The 21791-nt window shown below is 38.6% G+C and overlaps 2 protein-coding genes across 3 annotated transcripts; one reads left to right on the top strand and one right to left on the bottom strand.

The window, feature by feature from the left end:
* The first annotated feature begins 1016 nt into the window (after nucleotides 1–1016).
* cdk5rap1 (CDK5 regulatory subunit associated protein 1) lies at nucleotides 1017–8190 on the top strand. The gene is made up of 13 exons (XM_037785818.1): nucleotides 1017–1504; nucleotides 2105–2208; nucleotides 2284–2318; nucleotides 2481–2581; nucleotides 2661–2871; nucleotides 2969–3089; nucleotides 3212–3442; nucleotides 4145–4242; nucleotides 4364–4419; nucleotides 4706–4836; nucleotides 4952–5101; nucleotides 6085–6225; nucleotides 7677–8190. Exons 1-13 carry the CDS (start codon nucleotides 1222–1224, stop codon nucleotides 7824–7826), a joined length of 1812 nt encoding a protein of 603 aa, XP_037641746.1. The 5' UTR covers nucleotides 1017–1221; the 3' UTR covers nucleotides 7827–8190.
* A 1793-nt stretch (nucleotides 8191–9983) lies between these two features.
* LOC119491662 (bactericidal permeability-increasing protein-like) lies at nucleotides 9984–19344 on the bottom strand. Of its 2 annotated transcripts, XM_037775836.1 has the most exons (17): nucleotides 19255–19278; nucleotides 18264–18322; nucleotides 17294–17401; nucleotides 17091–17205; nucleotides 16862–16993; nucleotides 16616–16771; nucleotides 16437–16500; nucleotides 14122–14182; nucleotides 13951–14042; nucleotides 13653–13829; nucleotides 12297–12356; nucleotides 12048–12215; nucleotides 11893–11960; nucleotides 11745–11787; nucleotides 11600–11663; nucleotides 10679–10755; nucleotides 9984–10548 (listed from the first exon to the last, which is right to left on the bottom strand). In XM_037775836.1, the coding sequence occupies exons 3-17, from the start codon at nucleotides 17394–17396 to the stop codon at nucleotides 10507–10509; spliced, it is 1422 nt and encodes a 473-aa protein (XP_037631764.1). In that variant the 5' UTR covers nucleotides 17397–17401; nucleotides 18264–18322; nucleotides 19255–19278; the 3' UTR covers nucleotides 9984–10506. The 2 variants fall into 2 exon arrangements, with proteins under 2 accessions (XP_037631764.1, XP_037631755.1); XM_037775827.1 differs by lacking the exon at nucleotides 18264–18322 and having other exon boundaries at nucleotides 19255–19344.
* Nucleotides 19345–21791: the final 2447 nt, after the last annotated feature.

Raw genomic sequence — 21791 nt, 5'->3', positions numbered from 1 at the left:
ATTTGGAGACAAGAGTGTTTCCATTTTTTTTTAAAGTGTACACATACCATAAACATTGTAAGGGAAAGAAAAAAGAAAAAAGAAAAAATCAATCAAATCAGGATCGCATTTAGCTGCGCACAATGTCTAAATAATGGGGGAAAAATAAAATAAATAAATAAGTTAAATATATACATACAAACATACAAACATACCTGCATATACACACAAATATATATATATATACACATATATACATATACACATACATTCAGTACATACACATACATACTGTACATATCCATACAAACACATGTCTACATACATACATAATCATAACATATTCCCGAGAACCCTACATATACATTTGGGGTGCCAAATAGTAATTCTATTAAATAAACAAATATACATGTATATATGCATACACACACTCATATACCCACATGTTCATGCCCATACATACACGTATATATTGCATATATATATACACACATACATATACCCACATTCAAGTTCAAGTTCAAGTTCATCTGTATTGTCATTTGTCCTCATACTAAGTACAGGGTTAAAATGAAATGTCGTTGCTCACGGACCAAGGTGCAAACACAGACATACAAAAACAGCCACAAACATAGAACATAACACAGTGAACAAAGTGTGATGGTGCAGCACAATAAAAAGTGGATGACAGGATATTAACAGAGTAAAGCAGTATAAAGGCAATCAGGTCTTTAAAAGTGCTATATATAAAAAAACGAATGACTCTCCAGTAGTTCTCCCTGTATAAATACCTAATAAATAGATAAATAGATGTGTCAGTGCAAATAGTGTCAGTGCAAATAGTAGTCGCATTCATGCACTGTACATATAAATAAGATAAAGTGGGTAAAATAAAACAAAGTAAATAAGTCAGGATGATAGTTAGACTGTAATGTAAGTTGAAGTCTACGAGGTTGAGTGTCCTAATTTGATTGGAGCTGCTAAAGGGTGTCAGGCATTGTTTTCCGGGTTTTAGGGAGATACTCCTCTTGATGTTAAGACATCTTTGGCTCCACATGATATGACATTAGCCCAACGTTGCTAAAGTTAGCAGCTACACAGTCATTTAAGATAAACAATGGACATCATGTTAAGTTATGAAGTAACCTTAGTGATAGAAGTAGCTAACTAAAGTACATGTTTGTTCAGTCAGAGAGGTAGTTACAGAGCCTTTGCTCCTGTAAGCTAACTAGCTAACTAAGCATGGAATACCTCAGGAAACCTTTGTTTACCTTTCCACAACTCTGGATACCTCTCAGGTGTATTCAACCCAGATATTGTTCTAAATTAACCAACAGTAGTGTGACTTCAAGAGAGAGGAAGACAACAGTAAAGTTCAAGAGTCAGATATCTTCTGGTCCAAGTTTTCAGGATTTCATTAAAGGAGTTTCAGTCAATAAGACTTATGTTGAAGATGAAGATGAAGAGTACTCTGACAAACATAGTTATCTTTCTGAGGACTTGGAGATGGGGAATTCAAGGAAAGGTTAGTCTGCATCACTGAAAGAACATTAAGTTAAAGGTCCCATATTGTAAAAAGTGAGATTTTCATGTCTTTTATATCATAAAGCAGGTTTAAGTGATATATAAATATTGTGAAAGTATAAAAACGCTGAATCCACAGAGAAACACACACACAGCCGTATTCAGAAACTGTGCGTTTGAAACAAGCCGTTACGATTTCTGTCCATTTGTGATGTCACAAATATAAAATATTTAGACAATTTTACAGTTTTAAACATAAACATCCTAAATGTGTCCCAGTTTATTTCCTGTTGCAGTGTATGTGAATGACATCAGCTGACAGGAAGTAAACGTGGACCCAAGCTGTCCTAGCAACGCAATTCCGTTGCCATTCCGTTGAAATGCGCTAAAACGGAGCGTTTCAGACAGAGGGTGAATACAGATATATTTAGACAGACATGATGAGAAAAATAAAGTGTTGTTTGAACATCAAAGCATCTAAACATGTTTTAGTAGAAACCCAAAATACAAGTATGAACCTGAAAATGAGCATGATATGGGACCTTTAAGTTTGATTGTTTGGGACAAATTGCTAATCTTGTGTTTTGTGTTAATATTACAGTGTATTTTGAAACCTATGGATGTCAAATGAATGTAAACGACACAGAGATAGCCTGGTCCATACTACAGAGGAAGGGATATCTACGCACAGTTGATTTAAGTCAGGTAAAGAAGAGCTCTAAACAATTATAACATCATTTATGTCAAAACAGTTAACGAAAAAAATCTTTTCGCCTACAGGCAGACGTTGTTCTTCTGGTAACATGCTCCATAAGGTAAGACAATGTTATGTTCTCAGGATGATTTATTAATTTATTATTAATTATGAGTGACAATTGTTTAACTCAACTCACTAAAATTGGCATTACAAGGCTTCTATGAGACCACACAAATTAAATCTGATGCACCAACTAATGGACAGACTTGTCTCTTAACAGAGAAAAAGCTGAACAAACTATTTGGAACAGACTACCGCAACTAACAGCTATGAAGAAGAAGCGGTTAAAGTCCCACACACCAATGAAAATTGGGATTTTAGGTAAGTTAGTCCATTAATGTACAGACATTTGACTGTCTTATAGAGGCTAGAAGATGTATTAATCATTTTGTTTGTCCAGGATGCATGGCAGAGAGGCTAAAGACAGAGATTTTGGAGCGGGAAAAGCTTGTAGATGTTCTTGCTGGTCCAGACGCCTACCGAGACCTTCCCCGCCTCTTGACTGTAGCTGACGGAGGTCATCAGGCGAGCAACGTGCTGCTGTCATTAGAGGAGACCTACGCAGACATCATGCCTGTCCACCACGCTCCTCAGGGATACAGTGCTTTTGTGTAAGTGTGCAAATTGTTTACTGTCATTTTCTACAGCAGCATTGTGTCTTTATAGTTTAACCTCTGATGATTTTGTGTGCGTCTTTTGTGCTGGCAGGTCCATCATGCGAGGCTGTGACAACATGTGTAGCTACTGCATCGTTCCCTTCACCCGAGGGAGAGAGAGGAGTCGACCCGTCAGCTCTATACTAGAGGAAGTTCGTATGCTCTCTGACCAGGCAAGTTATAACCTCAACACTGACGTGTATCAGTTTAAAGTCTGTGCTGTACAGTAATGTATATATTAGCGGATAAAACTCTCCCTGACTAGTATGTGTGAGGTGTATGGTTTTTGTTCCAGGGTGTGAAGGAGGTGACTTTGCTGGGTCAGAACGTGAACAGCTACAGAGACACGTCAGAAGAACAGTTCTGTGGCTCAGACCTGACCAAGCTCAGCCAGGGGTTTAAGACCGTCTACAGAACGAAACAGGGAGGTCTGCGCTTCTCCGACCTGCTGGAGCGAGTGTCAAACATCGATCCAGACATGAGGATCAGATTCACCTCCCCTCATCCCAAGGATTTTCCTGATGAGGTACATGATACTACAGAAGCCCTTAGAGGCAAGTGAGAAAAACAAAACTTCTGGTGATTGATTTTCTAAGTCTGATCTAAACTGTTTATGACTTAAGAACAGGTGAAAAAAAAAGGTTTTGCCAGGATAATCTTTCTAATTTTTTTTTTCATATGAGAAACAGGTGGGAAAAAAGTTTTGGCTTTTAGTTTTAGTTTTTTAATTTCTCCATGCACTCTAAACACAATGTACATATATTGTGTGTTAGCAAGTTATGCAAATTAAAACTCACCTGGAAGAAAACATGAATGCTTCTAGTCGTATTTAGAATATGGGGTAGTGGTGCACTTCAGCCTCCTGTGGCCAAAATGAGTATTACAACTGCTAACAATACCATACGACTGGTTGTTGCTTCACTGCATTATTGGAGCGCTGAAAAAGAGACAAGCTTAACCTTATTTGTAGCCCATCACGCCGTCACGTTTTTTCTCACTTGCCTCTCAGAGCTGCCATATGATACACTTAACTCGCTGAATACACATTCTCAAAAGCACTAAATCTCATCACAACCCAGTGTAAATAAAGATGTTCAACAAAGCCTTCGCCTTTTTTCCTGTGTGATTACATTTTGCAACAATACCCTGCCACTTTCTGTGGAGAATTCACTGTATTAACTTGGCTGCTTGAGGCTTCCTGACCTCCTCTGTGTGCTGGTGTTTACAGGTTTTGCATCTGATAGCGGAGCGAGGGAACATTTGTCAGCAGGTCCATCTTCCAGCCCAGAGTGGCAGCAGCAAGGTCCTACAAGCAATGCGCCGTGGGTAAGACACCACTATGTTTCTTTTTCCCAAACTAAATTGTCAAAGCAATTCTGTTTGTAAAGTTGTTGGTAAAGTCTGGTGAAGTGTTCTAATATCATGTCTTTTCTGACAAAATGTACAGCTACACGAGAGAGGCCTACATTGATCTTGTGAAGAACATCAAGAGAATTATCCCGGGTAAGATACAAAAAGTCAGGTTTAATTTTTTTCCTTTAATTTGCAGTGACGGCCAGACTATTAGAATATATTAAAAGCATTGTTACTTCATTGAAATTTACGCACGTGCTTGTGTGCAAGAACTCGTGTCCAAACCAACAATAACTGACTGAGAAACATTTCTGTTTTACTGCATTTCCATTGTTGCAGTTAGTTCCTTTTTTGCCAGTCTGAGTTTCCGTTGACAAAACAATGATCCAAGTATTAGCACATGAACCACATGATTAATTATGTGTTTGTGTGTCAGGGGTGAGTCTCAGCAGTGACTTCATCTCAGGCTTCTGTGGTGAAACAGACGACGACCACCAGCAGACTCTGTCTCTGATCAGAGAGGTGGGCTACAACGTGGGATTCCTGTTTGCCTACAGTATGAGAAAGGTGAGCTCTTGTGGGCTTATAATGTACAAATCTGTATTTTTTTAATTCTGTATCTGAAGTGTTCTCTTCAGTCACCCATAAATGATCTAGTTTTACATTCTTTTTGCAACTTCAGAAAACCCACGCCTTCCATCGGCTACAAGATGACGTGCCAGCTAAGGTGAAGCAGCAGAGGCTGGAGGAGTGTATCCGTGTATTCAGAGAGGAAGCCGCGAGGGTCAACGCTGCTCTCATTGGCAGCACACAGCTGATCCTGGTGGAGGGGGTGAGTACTGAGCACATGACTGGCACATCCTTCAAAGGATACGCATGAATGGATATTATACCTAAGTGTATTACCCTAAACATGAGAATGGGAAGTTTGCTTTTATTAATTTGCCTCTCAAAATAACAACAAAGATGCTGCTGCCTCTCTAAAGATAGCTTAGATTGAGATGGCACTGGCTAATCTTTGAGGAAAGAGTAATGGAAGATCATAGTTTCATTGTTTTTAGCCATGCTAGTGGCGTTGCTCTAGGGATGGCTTGATCAATGTGGGTCTGTTGGTCGGTCAACCACTTTGGTTCAGACTGAAATATCTCAACAACTATTAGATGGATTGCCACAAACATTCATGATTCCCAAAGGATGAATCCAAGTGATCCCCTGACTTTTCCTCTGTGGTTTTAAGTGAAATGTTTCAACAACTATTGGATGACTTGCAATGAAATTTGGTACAGACAATCATGTCCACCTCAGGATGAATTGTAATAAATGCAGCAACCCCTTAACTCATTTAGCACCATCATCAAGTCTAAATTTAAGATTTTCCAAAACTCTGGTTCATGACCAAATACCTGCAACGCTAATTACATTCCCATCATCCTCTGCACTTTGTGTTTTGTTATAATTAGTATATAGTAGCATGCTAACATGCTAAACTAAGATTGTGAACATGGGAAACATTACACTTGCTCAGCATCACCATGTTAGCATGGTATCAATAGTACTTAGCTCAAAGCATCGCTGTGCCTAAGTGTGGCCTCACAGAGCTACTAGCATGGCTCTAGAGACTCTTAGGCGTGTTGATACTTTAAACTCATTCCAATATGTGGGGGAGAAGATTGATTGTCTCCTATAGAAATACAGAAATTGAATTCGTAATGTGTAACACCGTGGATGAAAGTTGTAGTCCTTTACCACTGTATTGGTTTGTCATAACCTATTACCAGGTAACACTGCTCATCTCTGGTTTCCATTTTTATGCAGGAAAGTAAAAGATCTGCCAAGGACCTGTGTGGGAGAACTGATGGCAATACCAAAGTGATTTTCCCCAAAGAGGATGTTCCTGCTCAGCCGGCAGAATCCAACACTGCATCGGTCAATGCTGGAGACTATGTCCTGGTGGAGGTACATACACATAGTACATCTTTAAAGACTCATCACATTTTTACAATTTCTTCAAAATGGAGCATAGCTGATATGGCCGATATAATTAGTAGATATTTACAGATATATTGGTATATGTTGGCTGATAAATAAAGAAAAAAAAGTTGCAGTACAGAAATGTTTAAAAAAAAACATTGTCACTGTTGCATAGTATTTCCATCAGAGAGCACTGACATATTTATTTTTCAACGTAAGTGTCCCACTCACTGTCAGTACATATCTTTTTCATTCTTTAATAACCAAATTTAAACTGAAAACAGTGATGAAGTGGGAAAAAAATAAGTGCTAGTACTGTCTTATTCACATGTTGGCGTGTGCATCGGCCAGTATCAGCAACCTCTTGCGACTTATTCCTGGTTATGTTTATTCATTATTTCTTTATGCATGCTATACTCTGTCAGTCTTAATCAGTTGTGATTTTATTGCTATATTATTATAATAGGGCTATGCATCTTCTATAGAAGGCCTATAATATTTCAATAATAATCCAAGTGGAACATTATAGGATGTGTTTGTATATTATTTAGTGTTAATAGATTGTGTGCTGTCCTGTGTTATTTGTAGCCTATAGTCGGGTATCATTCAGGTTTTAGGAGCAGTGTCCCAGTCAGGATGCTCCTACATATTATGCAGCAGGATGATGAAACACATTCTGAATTTCTACGGGAAATAAAAGATACTAGGAGATATATAAGGTTTTTGACCTAAACTGTGCAATTTTACATAATTTTGTACCACTATTATGATTATTTTATTATTTACACATACCACAGCCTTCATCTGAACATTTAATTCTTCTGGAAATGATTGCCTTGTAAAATCATATTTTATAAGCAGATTCAGAAAACGTTTAACTAATGTTTCATTTATTATATTTGTTCACAATTATAGTTATGATGAACAGTTCACTAATTATTTTACAAAAAGGACGTGAACGTTGTATTGATAAATTCCAGCACCCTGGTTCTCCCCCATCGTCGTCTTTAAATGTTTGTTTAAATTGTGTGTTTATGTTGAAAAATATAAGTTGATGTATTGTTATTTCAAATATCAATATTGCTATCGCTCTCATAAATCCAGTTAATGGTCAGACTCTATTTCAAATGTTGGGAACATTTACTTAAAGATGGAGATGAAAAACATGTTTCTCAAGTTTGGAAGTGTCTCTATACTCATCTTTTATTGAAAAATCCATTGCAGGTGTTTAGATATAGACACTTAATACAATCATGTAATCATCATAAAAAAGGGGGCAAGATAAAAGCGTGAAAAAACGGTTTCCTGCCAGTCAATGGCAGGAGGATATCATTTCAACAATCCTCACAGTCAAGAGCTTTAAGGCATTATCTGGTACTTTCAAAGAGTTCATCCGTCAATCATTCATTCTTTGATGTTGTGTGTCTTTCATATAGATATTGTCGGCCAACTCCCAGAGCCTGAGAGGCCGAGCCCTCAGTCACAGCTCTCTGAGAGGCACAGTGAAGCACTATGAGACTCTGCCAAGGCACCAGTTTGAAGAACATGTGGCCACAGACACAACTGTGATTGAAATGTGCCCTTGATTGACTCAGGTGACGTCACAGGAAACAAACTGTTATTGTTTGGGGGAAAACTAGAACACTGCCTTCTTCTCTTGAATGACTGTGAAGACACATGGAGACTGTTTTTACGGGAATTTTGGTCATCTTACTGTCACACTGGACTGTGTGGATATGTTATTTATACAGTCAGTATGTGTATGTACATGTTGAACTGCTTAAAAGGATAGTTTGGATGTTTGGAAGTCGGGGTTGTATGAGGGTACTTATCCATAGTCAGTGTATTACCTACAGTAGATGACGGTCGGCACGCCCCCAGTTTGGAGAAGCAGACAGGAGTAACGGCTCAGAGGCAAAGCAATGTACTGCTGTGGACGCGGGCAGCAGCAAAATGTATTTTAGCCACCTAAAAAAAGGTCAACTTTAAAAAATCAATATCAGTTTAAGTGTACTCTATAATAAGGAACATTTTCACTGCTTTACCTTGCCATCAGACAACCCTTTCTGACGGGGAACTGAAGCCATTATATCCATCTATGCTCTCTTCAATGCCACCAGACTCCTTTGACAAAATGTTTTCCTTGCAGAACACAGGGGTTGTTGGTCTACTGCTGCCTGAATAGGTTAGTTAGTTTGTGTTATTGTGAGACTTTGGTGTTTTAAATGTTTAGTTCAGATTCACCAAAGTCACACAATAACACAAACAAACTAACCGTTCGAGGCAGCGGCAGATCAGCAACTCCTGTGTTCTGAGAGGTGAAATTACTGTTTTTGTCAGAGGAGCCTGGTGGCTTTGAAGAGAGCATAAATAACGGCTTCAGTTCCCCGTCAGAAAGAGCTGTTAGACGGTGCGGTAACTCTGCGAAAACACTCTATACACAACATAAACAGATTTTTTTAGGTGACTAAAATACGTTTTGCTGCTACAGCAGTACATTGCTTTGCTCCTGTGCTGGTGCTCCTGTCTGTTTGATTAGCATCCTGCTGCAGAGCTCCAGACTTGGGCAGCTCTGGCGCTGGGACCCACCTCCATCGCTCGGACTCATGGTGGAAAATTACGCGTTTATCGCGCTTCCTTATCAATAAAAAACGGTTGCATGCCACTGTGTTATATTGTGCAATGTATTGTTTTATTGCGCTTATTGTTAATAAATAAAGAACTGAGCATATATTTACATTTTATCACTTCCATTCAGTGATGAAATGTAACTAAGCACATTTACTCAAGTATTGTACTTAAGTACAATTTTGACATACTTGAGTATTGCCATTTTATGCAAATACTGTACTTTTTACTCCACTACATTTATTTGACACCTAAGGTTACTAGTTTCTTATATAAAAACACAATATGCTTATATGATATGGTGCAGTAGTAGTACTATAATCTACCCAGTTGTATACAAAGTATCTCAAATTGGCTCCACATTGATGAACTACAATATTAAAATGCTCTTGCGTGTATTTTTTATGTGATAAAAACAAAACAATATAATATTCCATAATAATTTAACACTCAAAGGAGCCATTCTGCATACTGAGTACTTTTTCTTTTGATACTTCAAGTACATTTTGCTGATGATACTTCTGTGCTTTTATTGAGTTTTAATTGAGTATTTTGTGGGAGTACTTCTTCCATCCATACCACACAACCTCCTCCAATAAAACCAAGGTAAAAATACAACCTTCATATTTCAGTATAACTAATTTATAGTAATGAGTTTGCTAATGTTAGCTAGCTATGCTAAGTTACAGTTATATGGAAATATTGACGTTGTATAGTTTACCTTGGTGTTATTTGTGGAGGTTGTGTGGCTTATTCAAACTATTTAACGCATGCTATCGTACCCTGATGATCGTCTTCGTCTCTGGCGTACCTAATTTCAGACATCATCCAAGCTCCGGACCGGAAAGGGTCCGACGGAGGAGGTATATGCCCGAACCTGGAGCTCTGCAGCTAGAACATTCTCTTCTGTTTCTCCAAACTGGGGCGTGCTGACCGCCATCTACTGTAGGTGATACACTGAATATGGATAAGTACCTCATACAACCCCACCTCAAAACATCCACACTACCCCTTTAAGATGCTGACACCGGTTTGGTTGATGTAAATTGTTTAATACATACAACAGTGACTGATTTGTTTTGTATGTTGCTTGATTGATGTCATTGTATTTTTTTATGGGACTCTCCAAACTGCAGCAAAAATGTCAACGATCAGCACATTTGTAGAATCGCTCTGTAAGCTAGCAGGTCAGAAACTTTGAGAAATTATTTTTCCTAAAGTCAGCAGTAGAAAGTGCTGTGATTTGCTTTGGAAGGAGCATTTTATTTAAAAAAAGATGATTGTGGTGACAACAGTGAACCGTTTCCTGCAGACTGTCCTGTAGTGACACGACTGCAGTAACCCTGTTGGAAAGGTTCACTGCCCCCATCGCATTTTATATGGAAAACTTGGTCTGTAAAAAAACAAGTAAAAAAAAAGAAAAGAAAAATAGTATAAAGAACAGAAAAATGATAAAAACCTCAGGTGATATCCAAATACAAACAGGAGATCTGCATTTCTCTTAGAAGTAATATTTGTGCATCATTCAGTTTGTTCTTTGAAATCTGTCCGTCAGATAGTTGAACTCTGGCTGTGATTGCCTTCATGGTTGCATGCCCCAGTGCAGAAATGAATCCTGGGAGTTTCCAGAAATGCCATTCAACCCGTGAACTGAACATCCGTCCCAATCAGCATATAGTCCTTGAAAAACAATAATAAAAAAAATATAAAAAGCAGTTAATAACAGCTTTGACATTAAAATCTCTGTCATATAAATAAATGCAGTTAGCTCAAAAACATGCTGTTTTATAGAAAACATCCAGTCTCTGACCTTCAGGACCTGAAGCTCAGTGTTCACAAGCTTCATCTTTCCAAGTGTAGGAAGTGGGTATCCCTTCGCAAGTTGAACTATGAAGCAAAATTCATACATTTAGATGAACTAGTCACAAAAATCCAAACATAGTGATATTATTAGCAGGGGTTTTATATTGAGTTTTAATTATATAGCGCATGTTGTGCATTAAATGCAGCTCAAAGTAAACATAAAACATAAAACAAGAATCATAAAATAGTAGATAAACATAAAAAATAAATGCAAAAAGTACAACACAAGATCAAAATGAACTTGAAGATAAGAGGACAATTAATGGTTCAATATAATTACAATGAAAAGGACAAAATATAAATATGATGTTAATAAATACGAAGTTGTTTAAAAAGGGCAACCAAGTTTGTCTTTCTGTTTTTAGTTAAACATGCAATAACTGATTTTTTTGGCCACTTGGGGACAGCAGAAACAAGTTGTGAAAACAATATTGACATTACATGATGAACAGTTATTTACACATCCAGCAGTTATGGAACAACATTATCATTCATTTTGGAGTCACATATCTGGCCACCTGATGAATGTAAGTCCAATATTCACTCTCTTCTAGCTCTGTTTTTGGTCTCTTGTAACTCCTGAGGGGAAAAAGTCTATCATTTTAGCTGCTAAATGCTCCACTATGTTCACCCACTAGTGTCTAGCTGTGTCTGTCTGCTGTTATATGCTGAGCAGGTAGTGTAGATTGTTTTTTTCCCCCCTGAAAACGACGATATAAGAGCAGTGAGAGTGAACTGAAACAGTAAAGTTGTGCGCCAGACAGCTAAACACTGAGCTGAAACTCATTTTTAAGCTCCGTAAAGCCGAGAGGAGCTGCAGATTACAGTACATGACATTGAGTAGAAACTGAAAAATGCAAGAACTCACCGTTCAGTATAGGTATCACAACAACTTTGAGGACCACTTGGAAGATGTTGTCGAGGGATCTGACCTGCAGGTTAGGGTTAGGGTTAGTTTGTTATGCTGGTAATGATGGTGCACACTGTGACTCGTGTTAGAAGACAGTTCTCACCTGAAACTCTCCCACATAACTTGTCCCCAGGGTCAGAGCCATTCTGTGCAAATTAGGCAAAATTAGACTGTGATTTTCATTTTCTACCAGGACCTTTTGGCCCCATTTTTCTCTTCTGAGAACAAGTAGTGATGTTTTAGTAACTCACTTGTTTAGGGTGACAGCTCCGGCCAGCCTCATTCCACTGACAAACACTTTGGCGCTGACACTCGTCTCCTGTAAAGACAAAATTGTGAGAAAGTTACCTTCTCCGAACCACACAAATGGCTTTTTTTTTTTTATCATACCAGATGGCTAACCTACCAAGTTTAGGACAAAGAGCGGTGAAAGTGTGGTGTTGGGTTGGATAGCGTAGGCCGTCACTGTGCCAGTGGCCTGAACTGTCACGTTGTTGGGTTCAAAAGTGACGACAGGGTTTTTCACCGTCTTCACCAGCAGTTTCATCATCAGTCCTGGGAAACGCTTGGCAACCTGAAAATACACCCATACATAGCTGACAAAATGCCACTGAAGACAATGCTTCTTACAAAATCAGTGGAATGTGTTTGTCACCTGCGGGATGAAGGCTCCAAAAGTTCTGGTGTTGAGTCGGATGGGAGATGCTTGTGGGATCTGTTGTGACAGAGCCAGGAAGGTTGTAGATCAGTGACTACGTTTACATGCACACTAATATACCACTATTATTCAGTATTTGATATGGGTCATGTAAACAGGATATTCTGTTTGGATATTCTGAATTAGGCCTAATTCCTATTGGAGCATTTTCCGATTAAGACATGTGTTATATGGTTTTAGGAGCATTCTTTGGACATGTATACAGCGCATTCGGATTATGCATCTCACTTGGGGTTTTTAAACGGCAGGTTGCGACAAACGCCCTCGTGCCCGTTTACAGCCAGCTTTGTACGTTGTACACAAACCAACGAGCCAACAGTTTCCAGAGATGCATGCACAAAAGAAAAGCCTACGTTTTGGGTCAACACAGTCTCACGGCAGTTAGCGAAATAGTCACGAAAATTAATCTATTTAATTTTTGTACATAGACATGAATTTCCTTTTTTTTGCGACGCTCAGCGCGACTTTCAACAATGTATTTTGAGTGTGTTTTCCTGCGAATGTCCAGTAACATGTGGTGCACGTGTCAATTTCCGGTCTGGTCTTTTCAAAATTAAACAACTTAGTTAGGCTTAGGAAAAGATCAACTTGGTTAGGCTTAGGCAACAAAATTACTTAGTTAGGTTTAGGAAAAGATTGTGGTTTGGGTAACTTAGGTACGGAAGTCACGTGACAAATAAATCAACTTTGGCTTGAGGTTTCACACTGGTCTCCTGGGCGAAAGTCCTGTGTTTTTTGACCAACCTCGACGTCCTCCCTACGCTGCATTTGCCACTCTTTATACTTCCCGGTTCACAATTATGTGGATTACATACGAACTGATTTTGTGCTGACCATCACGAAAATGTGAAATTCTTGTCTACGTACGTGAATCAATACGTTGAATTTCATGACTATTTCATGAACTGCTGTGCGACTGGGCTGCTCTAGTGAGAAGGAGAAACATCTACTTTTAAACATTGCGAAAGACTTGGATATCAACAGGTTTTTGGTTATGCTCAAATATCACTACGCCGACCTTTTCAAGAAGTTGGTTGAAGTAACATTAATGAAAGAGGGAGGCTGCGTTCGCACTGTCAAACAAGTCCGCCACCGATTACATTAATCGGAGTATGCACGTCTGCATGTAAACAGGAATATTATTGGAATATTCATTTTCATCAGCCATATAAACAGCTTAGTAGGAATATTGTCTTTTTCGGTAATGAGGGCAAAAAAAATGAATATTTTGTTCGTGTAAACTGTGACGTCATGAAAGTAGACCGATGAGGGAATCAGGAGGCTGCAGCTCACCATGTCATCAGTGATGTACAGGCTGAGGGCTCCAACTGTGTTGTAGACGAAGGCTGCAGAGTTGATGGTGAAGGCAGACACGCCGATATACAACATGTTGTTGATCTGGGGCGGCAGGGAGAAGGCTGCGGGGGAGAACGGAGGCTCCTGATGCTTCCCGATGTTGTAAAATTCACCCTAAATGACAAAGAAAAGCAGAGACAGAAAAGTTGGGACATGAGCATGATTGTTTGTTTCTTTATAACTAAACTGAAGCTTCAGATATATAAAATGTACAGTGTAATGATATACACTTTACCTTCAAGCTGAAGTCAATACAAGAGTTTGACACTGTGGGCGATGACACCATGGAATATTCAATCTCTGCATACTGGTCCACCTTGGCTAAAACTGCAGTTAGGTAGAAAGTCTCTCATATATTCAGCATCAATGAAACATCCAAATATTTGACATAAAGACTATGTTTTACCATTCAGAGTTTTCAACTGAGGGTTCAGATCAGATACTGCATTGGCCACCAGAGGGCACATCTGCAACAAAAAAGACCAGAAACATTCCCAGACTCACTCAGTGGATTTGTGACTGGAGAAAACAATTCTTAAAAGAACCAGCTGGTATCAGAAAACCAACTGCAGAGGAATAACTTCTTCATCCACATTTACCACTATTTTGTGATGATGTCTAACTTTATTTAGTGTTATTAGTAGGGCTATCAAGCAATTCAAATAATTAATCGTGATTAATCGCAAATTAATCGCACATATTTAATTTTTTCAGAATGTATCGTAAAGGTAGATTTGTCAAGTATTTAATACTCTTATCAACATGGGAGTGGACAAATATGCTGCTTTATGTAAATGTATGTATATATTTATTATTGGAAATCAATTAACAACACAAAACAATGACAAATATTGTCCAGAAACCCTCACAGGTACTGCATTTAGCATAAAAAATATGCTCACTTGGCAAACTGCAGCCCAACAGGCAACAACAGCTGTCAGTGTGCTGACTTGACTATGACTTGCCCCAAACTGCATGTGATTATCATAAAGTGGGCATGTCTGTAAAGGGGAGACTCGTGGGTACCCATAGAACCCATTTACATTCACACATCTGGAGGTCAGAGGTCAAGGGATCCCTTTGAAAATGCCCATACCAATTTTTCTTCACCAAAATGTAGCGTAAGTTTGGAGCGTTATTTAGCCTCCTTCCCTACGCTAGTATGACATGATAAATGGATTCTTTAGGTTTTAGTTTCATATGATAGCAGTATCTTCTCTCTAGCTTTAAATCTGAGCCCGCTACAACCTAAAAATTGCAAGTTGCGTTAATGCGTTAAAGAAATTAGTGGCGTTAAAATTGGTTGGCGTTAACATGCTATTATCGCGTTAACTTTGACAGCCCTAGTTAGAAGAGTAAATGGAGATACTGACTGACTCTGATACAGATCTTTTTTTGTCAGATCATAAAGATTTGCAGTCTCTGTGAGAGCTTCCGATCATACCAGGAATATTTTCTGAAGTGGCTGTATTCCCGAAACATCCTGAGACTGGCTGAATTATACTTCACTACATTTCAGAGGGACATACTGTACTTTTTACTTCACACCATTTATCTGATAGCTATTGTTACTTTAAAAAATAGCACTTAACATAAAAAACACTCACTAAGCTTATAAAAAACAACATATTGTTAAAGATTAAACCAGTGGTGTCTAACCCTTTTTGGCTTCTGAGCTCTGACATAAAACCAGTTTCTAGTTGGGTTTCCTTGTCACATGTTTCAGATGTCTATGAGTTGTTTGCAGCTCTACCAAAGACTGATTTTTCCTCTAAACATCTCACATGGTTTCATTTAAATAACTGTTTGAGGCCCAAAGAGGTCAAATTATCCAATATTTCAATATTTCAAAAAATGAAAACAGATTTGTGTATCAGAACGTTGTGTTCTTCTTTCCTCTCTCATGAATCATCTCATGGGTCCTCATATGTATCTTGTGACCCTTTGGAGGGGCCCGACCCCTAGGTTGGGAACCACTGGACTAAACTACATATGTGTATATAAAGTAGTTAAATCAGCTCCACCTCGAGCAGCTAGCAAAATGCTGTGTACACACTGATGCATCAGTATTAACAATCTAATATAGAAAACTCAAAAGGGCCATTTTTCTGCAATTTTTTTCTTCTGAAACTTTAAGTACATTTTGCTGTTAATAAGTCTGTATTCAAATCCATATGTAGAAGACCAATGTGTTGGATTTAGGGCGATCTATTTGCAGAAATGGAATATAATATTTATAACTATGTTTTCATGAGTGTATAATCACCTGAAACTAAGAATGGTTGCGTTTTCTTTAGCTTAGAATGAGCCCTTCATATCTATATAGGGAGTCCGCCATGTTGTACAGCCGCGTTTGAACGGTCAAACCAAACTCTGGCTCTGGAGAGGGCCTTTTACGGTTTTACTTTAAAGTGGCAGCTTTAATTTGGTGGCACGAATGAACCTGAAGGCCACTGCAGGTACACACTTGGAAAGGGGTGGGCGGGTATTCAGTTGGTTGCAGCCTGCAACCTCACCACTAGATGCCACTAAATCCTACACACTGCTCCTTTAAGTATGAATTTGAATGAGAAGTTGAACTTGCAATAGAGTCTTTTCCATTGTAAACTTTTAGCTGCATTTAGGAGGATCCCTGGTGGTAAAATAAGGAACTTAGATAAGATAACCCCAGAGACGGAGGGTGATGATAAAACAATGTGTATAAGGCTGGTTTGCCCTCACCTGTTTCTGCAGTGCATTTCGTATAGCCTTATCAACGAACTTTTTGAAGAGATTGTACAGCCAGCTGAAACAAAAAGCAATCACAGTAGTTAGGACAGTGTGTCAAGCATGAAACAAACCTCACATTACATTCCCTCATATGGGTTCAAACGTAGTGCACAGCAGGGTTTCTTTTTTACCTGGCTCCACCGTGGAATTTGATCTTCGCACTGCCGACAGTGGCCGCACAGTTGACACTGCTGACCACAGGTCGGCCTGTCTCATCACTCTTGATGGCAATAGTTGTTGTGATAGTGAGATCATTGACATTCAAATCAAAAGAGCCACGGTCCTTTCTGTTAAGAGAGAGGAGTCACTGCTGCAGCAGAAATATCATAAAATGGATGTAACTGCACTGGATGAGGAAGAAATCTTTTCTGACTCACATTATTCGGAGGTACTTGACCCTCCAGTTTCCGTGCATACGGAGGAAGGCGTTACCAATGGACAGTTTGACACCAGTCCCTGGCACCAGATCCAGCGCAGACTTTGGCAATCCCACGTCCACTATTTGCATACTGGAAGAGACAACATAATTGCATGTTTGTAAAGACACCTTAAGTATCTCAGTTCCCTACAGAATCCCCAGGAGTGTTGAATAAACTGGTGCCTTACTTTGTCAGGCTGTACTCGACTTTGCCAACGGGAGACACCTTTTCTTTCCCTGATATATCTGGGACTTTGATGGTTTTGAGTTTCTGCTGGATGGAAGCCATCCCCAGTTGTCTGCCTAGTAAAAGGCAAGGAAATTTGATGATGAAACTCTGGAGACATCGGTGGCTTTCCAACTGAAAGAGGAAGCGTGCTGCAAACCTTACCATATTCAAGGCCTTTTCCTGTTAGCCTGACTTTCACCCCAGGATTGATGCTTAAGGTCATAGGGATTAAAGCCACCAGAGCCAGCCAACAGCACAGGACCATCTTGACTGTTGGGAGACAAAAAGGAGAAGATCATCAGCAAAACTCTCTTCGTCTTTTTTAATGAACATGACACCATAAACCAAGCAAAGTTTCTGCTTTTGTGTGGTTGACATGTTTGCCATTCTGCAAGCAATAAATTAAGGCTTCCTCTTTTAGAGGAGTGCTTTTTTTCCCTTTTTATTACTGGTTTCTTATTCACTGATATATCCCATTCATAGAAGATGATTATAATTTTCTTATGTCAGTGGCTTCTTGTTAAAGCACATCCCCTTCTTTTTTAATTAATGTCAACATTTACTACTCTCTATGATCAAGACCATCTAAGATAACCTATAGGTTGCATATATAGTTTGTTAGTTATTTTTCAAGCAATGTGAAAACATGAAAACCCGAAGAGCCACAGGGAAGTCAATTGTGTGGAAGTGGAAGAAGAAGTACTTAGATTACTTTACTTAAGCAAATATACCAATATATTAATGTAAAAATACTCCATTACAAGTCAATTTTTTGCGATCAAAATCCTACGTAGGTAAAAATACAGTAGCAACACAATATACTTCAAGTATAAAAAGTAAAAGTACTCGAAAAATGGGCCCTGTGACTCATAAATGATTAACAATTCATTAAAATCCGAAATGTGACAAGAAGCCCCAACTAGACACTGTGTGTTTGTAAGCGGTCACAAGCCATGATTTTTGGAAACCACTGGTTTAACCTTTAACAATATATCGTATCTTATAAGCTTATGATATGTTTTTGAATATAAAATCTTAATCTGAAAAGTAACTCCACTGCAAATAAACGTAAAAAAGTGCAATATTTCCCTCTGAAATGTAGTGAGGTATAAGTATAAAGTAGCATAAGTACAGTTCTTGTGTAAATTTCCACTGCAGCCTTGGGTTGGGGAGTCCTGCTTCAGTGGAGGCCTGTGAAAGAGCTGACTGTCAGTGCTGAAGAAACCACATGACCCCTGATAATTCAGCAGACAAGCCGGACTTTTATTAAATTAGGCTGAGATTAAAGGACCAGTCCGCTATATTTGTCCATTTTGAATATGGACATTTGAAAAGATTTTACAGATGGAAAATCCACTTTTTTGAACATTCAAGTCATGGCGTTTCCAGACACAATTGCAATATGTCATGTGTCTGCAAATTATTTGGCTGTCACATGCTTTTTCTTACCACAATCAAGAGCTCCATCGGTTGTGTAGGAAACAATCTATATTATTTTATCTAGTTCTTTTTTGGTTTTCTGTCGATGTTGCTTGAACTTAAGTATGTTGCCTGTTTGAATTGACAGATTTAGGCTCTGAACATGTTTATGAACAGACAGATATAGACAGATGGAACTGACAAAATGTAAGTCATGTGACTGCCGGTGGAAAGCTCTCTTAATGAAGTTCCCATGAGGTAAAAGAGCTGCTTATCAAAGAGAAACCATAATTCACTACTGGTCACCAAAAACACTCATCATCTCTGACTATAACAGCACTTAATTCCGAAAGTAGTTATATTTAATCTAATTGTACATCTCAAAACATTAGCAACACCGGCAATGCACAAACTATTAGGTACATCTTTCTTAATCTGCGTTGTAGCCTCTTAACTCTTCAACAAATAAGTTTAACACTGCAAAGGAAGCAGAAGTGGACACTTTAGGACAGTTTATCCTCACTGGAATGTACTCCTTTGCAAAGAACCTTTCCAGATACTACAATTCAATTCTTCACACATTGAGGTAAATGTGGTAAATATTTGGACCATCATTGGAAAGATTAATCTTTGAGAACAAATATAAGAAACAGAATATATTTGTAAATTTGACCCCAATACAGTGAAAATACACCCGCTCTTACCCGGAGCAGCAGTTTTTCAGGTTCTTCTTGACGTGTCAGTCGGACTGCAAACAATCGGCGAGTGAAAGAGGAAGGGAGGCACATGGCCTTAAATTCACTTACTCAATCAGGAACTGATCTTGGCCGGGGGAATAACCCAGATAAAGCAACAATAAGAAAACTTGGTTTCTCCAGTGTTTCACTGTCCTGCTCTCTTATAATCTCTTCAATATCATAAAATACTATCTCCTACCTTAAGTGTTGTTTGCATACAAAACAAACTCTGAAAGCTACAGTTCTAAATGCTTGATGTGGTTTTGAACAGTGTTGTGTCTTTGCATATTTGTCACCTCCTGTGCTGTTGTTGTTAAGTTTGCTTTCTAGTTCCTTGCATGAGTTTCCAGTAAACCAACAATAGCAAACAGCAAATATTTGACACAGTTAAGAAACAGGAACTAGAAGTAATTAACTGTGTGTTTATGCTTCTGCTGCTATTTAACTGTGTGACCGTTCTCATTTTGAGAATAAAAGGCCGTAGAGTGTTTTGTATTTTACAATTTTCCTCTGTCAATGTTTGTCATCAATAACACCCAAAGCAAAGTCTCTCTTCCTCCTCTCATCAGGGGCAGAGCAGGGTTTGCTCATGTATCATAGACATATTGACATATTGTTGTAATGTTGGAAACTATATTAGTGTGTCAATAGTACTTTTTCAGTTCTTGCGCTCATACATTTGGGTATCTGGAGTTTCTACCAACCCACAAACTGTGAAATAAGACAACCCAGTCAGCTTTTTTTGGGCTGTCTAGATCAGAAAACATGTGAGTCAACAAGCCATTCAAATAGGGCTCCTCTTCCTATGTCACATGCAGGCTCATTAGAATACACCGCCCACGGCTTGAAAACTACCTTTGCAAAGGTGCAGCATATTTTTCTCACAAGCCAATCAGAGCAGACTGGGCTTTGTCGGGAGGCAGACAGAGGGTGGATACAGGTATATTCAGACAGACAGTATGAGGAAGATAATGAAACATCAAAGCATGTAAACATGTTCTGGTAGAAACCCAAAATACAAGTATGAACCTGAAAATGAGCATGATATGTCCCCTTTAAGGTACTTCACATAATGCAGTAAGTTCTTGGAAATGATCTTCAGTTTTATAAAATGCATTGATAAAGAAATCTCAAGTAACTGTTAAGTTGTACCGTTACATACAGGTGTGATTGAAATGACTGACGGGTTGTGTGAGCTGTCTATGGAGTGACAGATATTGCGTATGACCTCTGAACAGGATTTGGACAAGGAGCTTTGTTTATTCATGAGGATTGGTGGCATGTTGGATATCAGGTTTTGTAAGTTTGGGTGAACCAACTTAGTAAAGCAGCAAAACCATAAAACTATTTGCAGTCATTGCAGTTTTCATGGCTGTTGCTCAATCAAAGCCACTTCAAATTCCAACAGTAATTTATTGATGCTAATGCTAATTACTAATGCTGCTGGCCGTCCTTTGTGTGGCTTCAAAGGAATGAGACTGATTTCATTATGTAATTTTTGATCAGTTCGTTTTTCGAATTAAATTAGAATTAGAAATAGAATGTTTTTTACCAAAACCTGTTAAAGTAGGCCTATCTCATCAAGCAATCAGAGGTTGAAATTGAGCATATATTGGCACAGAAAGGCTCTAAAATAAGCCAGTTTATGGCTGAATTGCTATCCCTGTCTTGATACCACTTTAGAATTTTACTGAATTAAAAGTAATGGAGAAACTGAAAATTCTAAATTTAAAAACATTTAATTTTCAGAATGATTGATCTCATTTGTCACATCCCTTAATTAGGTGCTAAATTCAATATTCAGAGCATATCTATAGACTCCACATGGCTCTCATAGCGACGGCTGAACTGTATGGTGTCAAAACAATCTTATAGGTATTCACAAACAAATGTCAAATATAATATTCCATAATAATTTAACACTCAAAGGAGCCATTCTGCATACTGAGTACTTTTTCTTTTGATACTTCAAGTACATTTTGCTGATGATACTTCTGTGCTTTTATTGAGTTTTAATTGAGTATTTTGTGGGAGTACTTCTTCCATCCATACCACACAACCTCCTCCAATAAAACCAAGGTAAAAATACAACCTTAATATTTCAGTATAACTAATTTATAGTAATGAGTTTGCTAATGTTAGCTAGCTATGCTAAGTTACAGTTATATGGAAATATTGACGTTGTATAGTTTACCTTGGTGTTATTTGTGGAGGTTGTGTGGCTTATTCAAACTATTTAACGCATGCTATCGTACCCTGATGATCGTCTTCGTCTCTGGCGTACCTAATTTCAGACATCATCCAAGCTCCGGACCGGAAAGGGTCCGACGGAGGAGGTATATGCCCGAACCTGGAGCTCTGCAGCTAGAACATTCTCTTCTGTTTCTCCAAACTGGGGCGTGCTGATCGCCATCTACTGTAGGTAATACACTGAATATGGACAAGTACCTCATACAACCCCACCTCAAAACATCCATATTACCCCTTTAAGATGCTGACACCGG

The sequence above is a fragment of the Sebastes umbrosus genome, chromosome 1, assembly GCF_015220745.1.
Source record: "Sebastes umbrosus isolate fSebUmb1 chromosome 1, fSebUmb1.pri, whole genome shotgun sequence".
In the NCBI taxonomy this organism is placed as follows: domain Eukaryota; kingdom Metazoa; phylum Chordata; class Actinopteri; order Perciformes; family Sebastidae; genus Sebastes; species Sebastes umbrosus.
Note: the sequence above shows the minus strand (reverse complement) of the source record. Positions and strands in the feature narration are given on the sequence as shown.

What these genes read in the sequence shown, in the direction of transcription:
- cdk5rap1 (XM_037785818.1), top strand. Translation starts at nt 1,222, where the DNA reads ATGGAATACCTCAGGAAACCTTTGTTTACCTTTCCACAACTCTGGATA. An exon ending in GCACAGTTGATTTAAGTCAG is followed by an intron (nt 2,209 to 2,283) that starts GTAAAGAAGAGC and finishes TTTCGCCTACAG; the next exon opens with GCAGACGTTGTTCTTCTGGT. An exon ending in TTGCCTACAGTATGAGAAAG is followed by an intron (nt 4,837 to 4,951) that starts GTGAGCTCTTGT and finishes TTGCAACTTCAG; the next exon opens with AAAACCCACGCCTTCCATCG.
- LOC119491662 (XM_037775827.1), bottom strand. Translation starts at nt 17,396, where the DNA reads ATGGTCCTGTGCTGTTGGCTGGCTCTGGTGGCTTTAATCCCTATGACC. An exon ending in GAAATGCACTGCAGAAACAG is followed by an intron (nt 14,183 to 16,436) that starts GTGAGGGCAAAC and finishes TTTTTGTTGCAG; the next exon opens with ATGTGCCCTCTGGTGGCCAA. An exon ending in TGTGATACCTATACTGAACG is followed by an intron (nt 10,756 to 11,599) that starts GTGAGTTCTTGC and finishes TTTGCTTCATAG; the next exon opens with TTCAACTTGCGAAGGGATAC.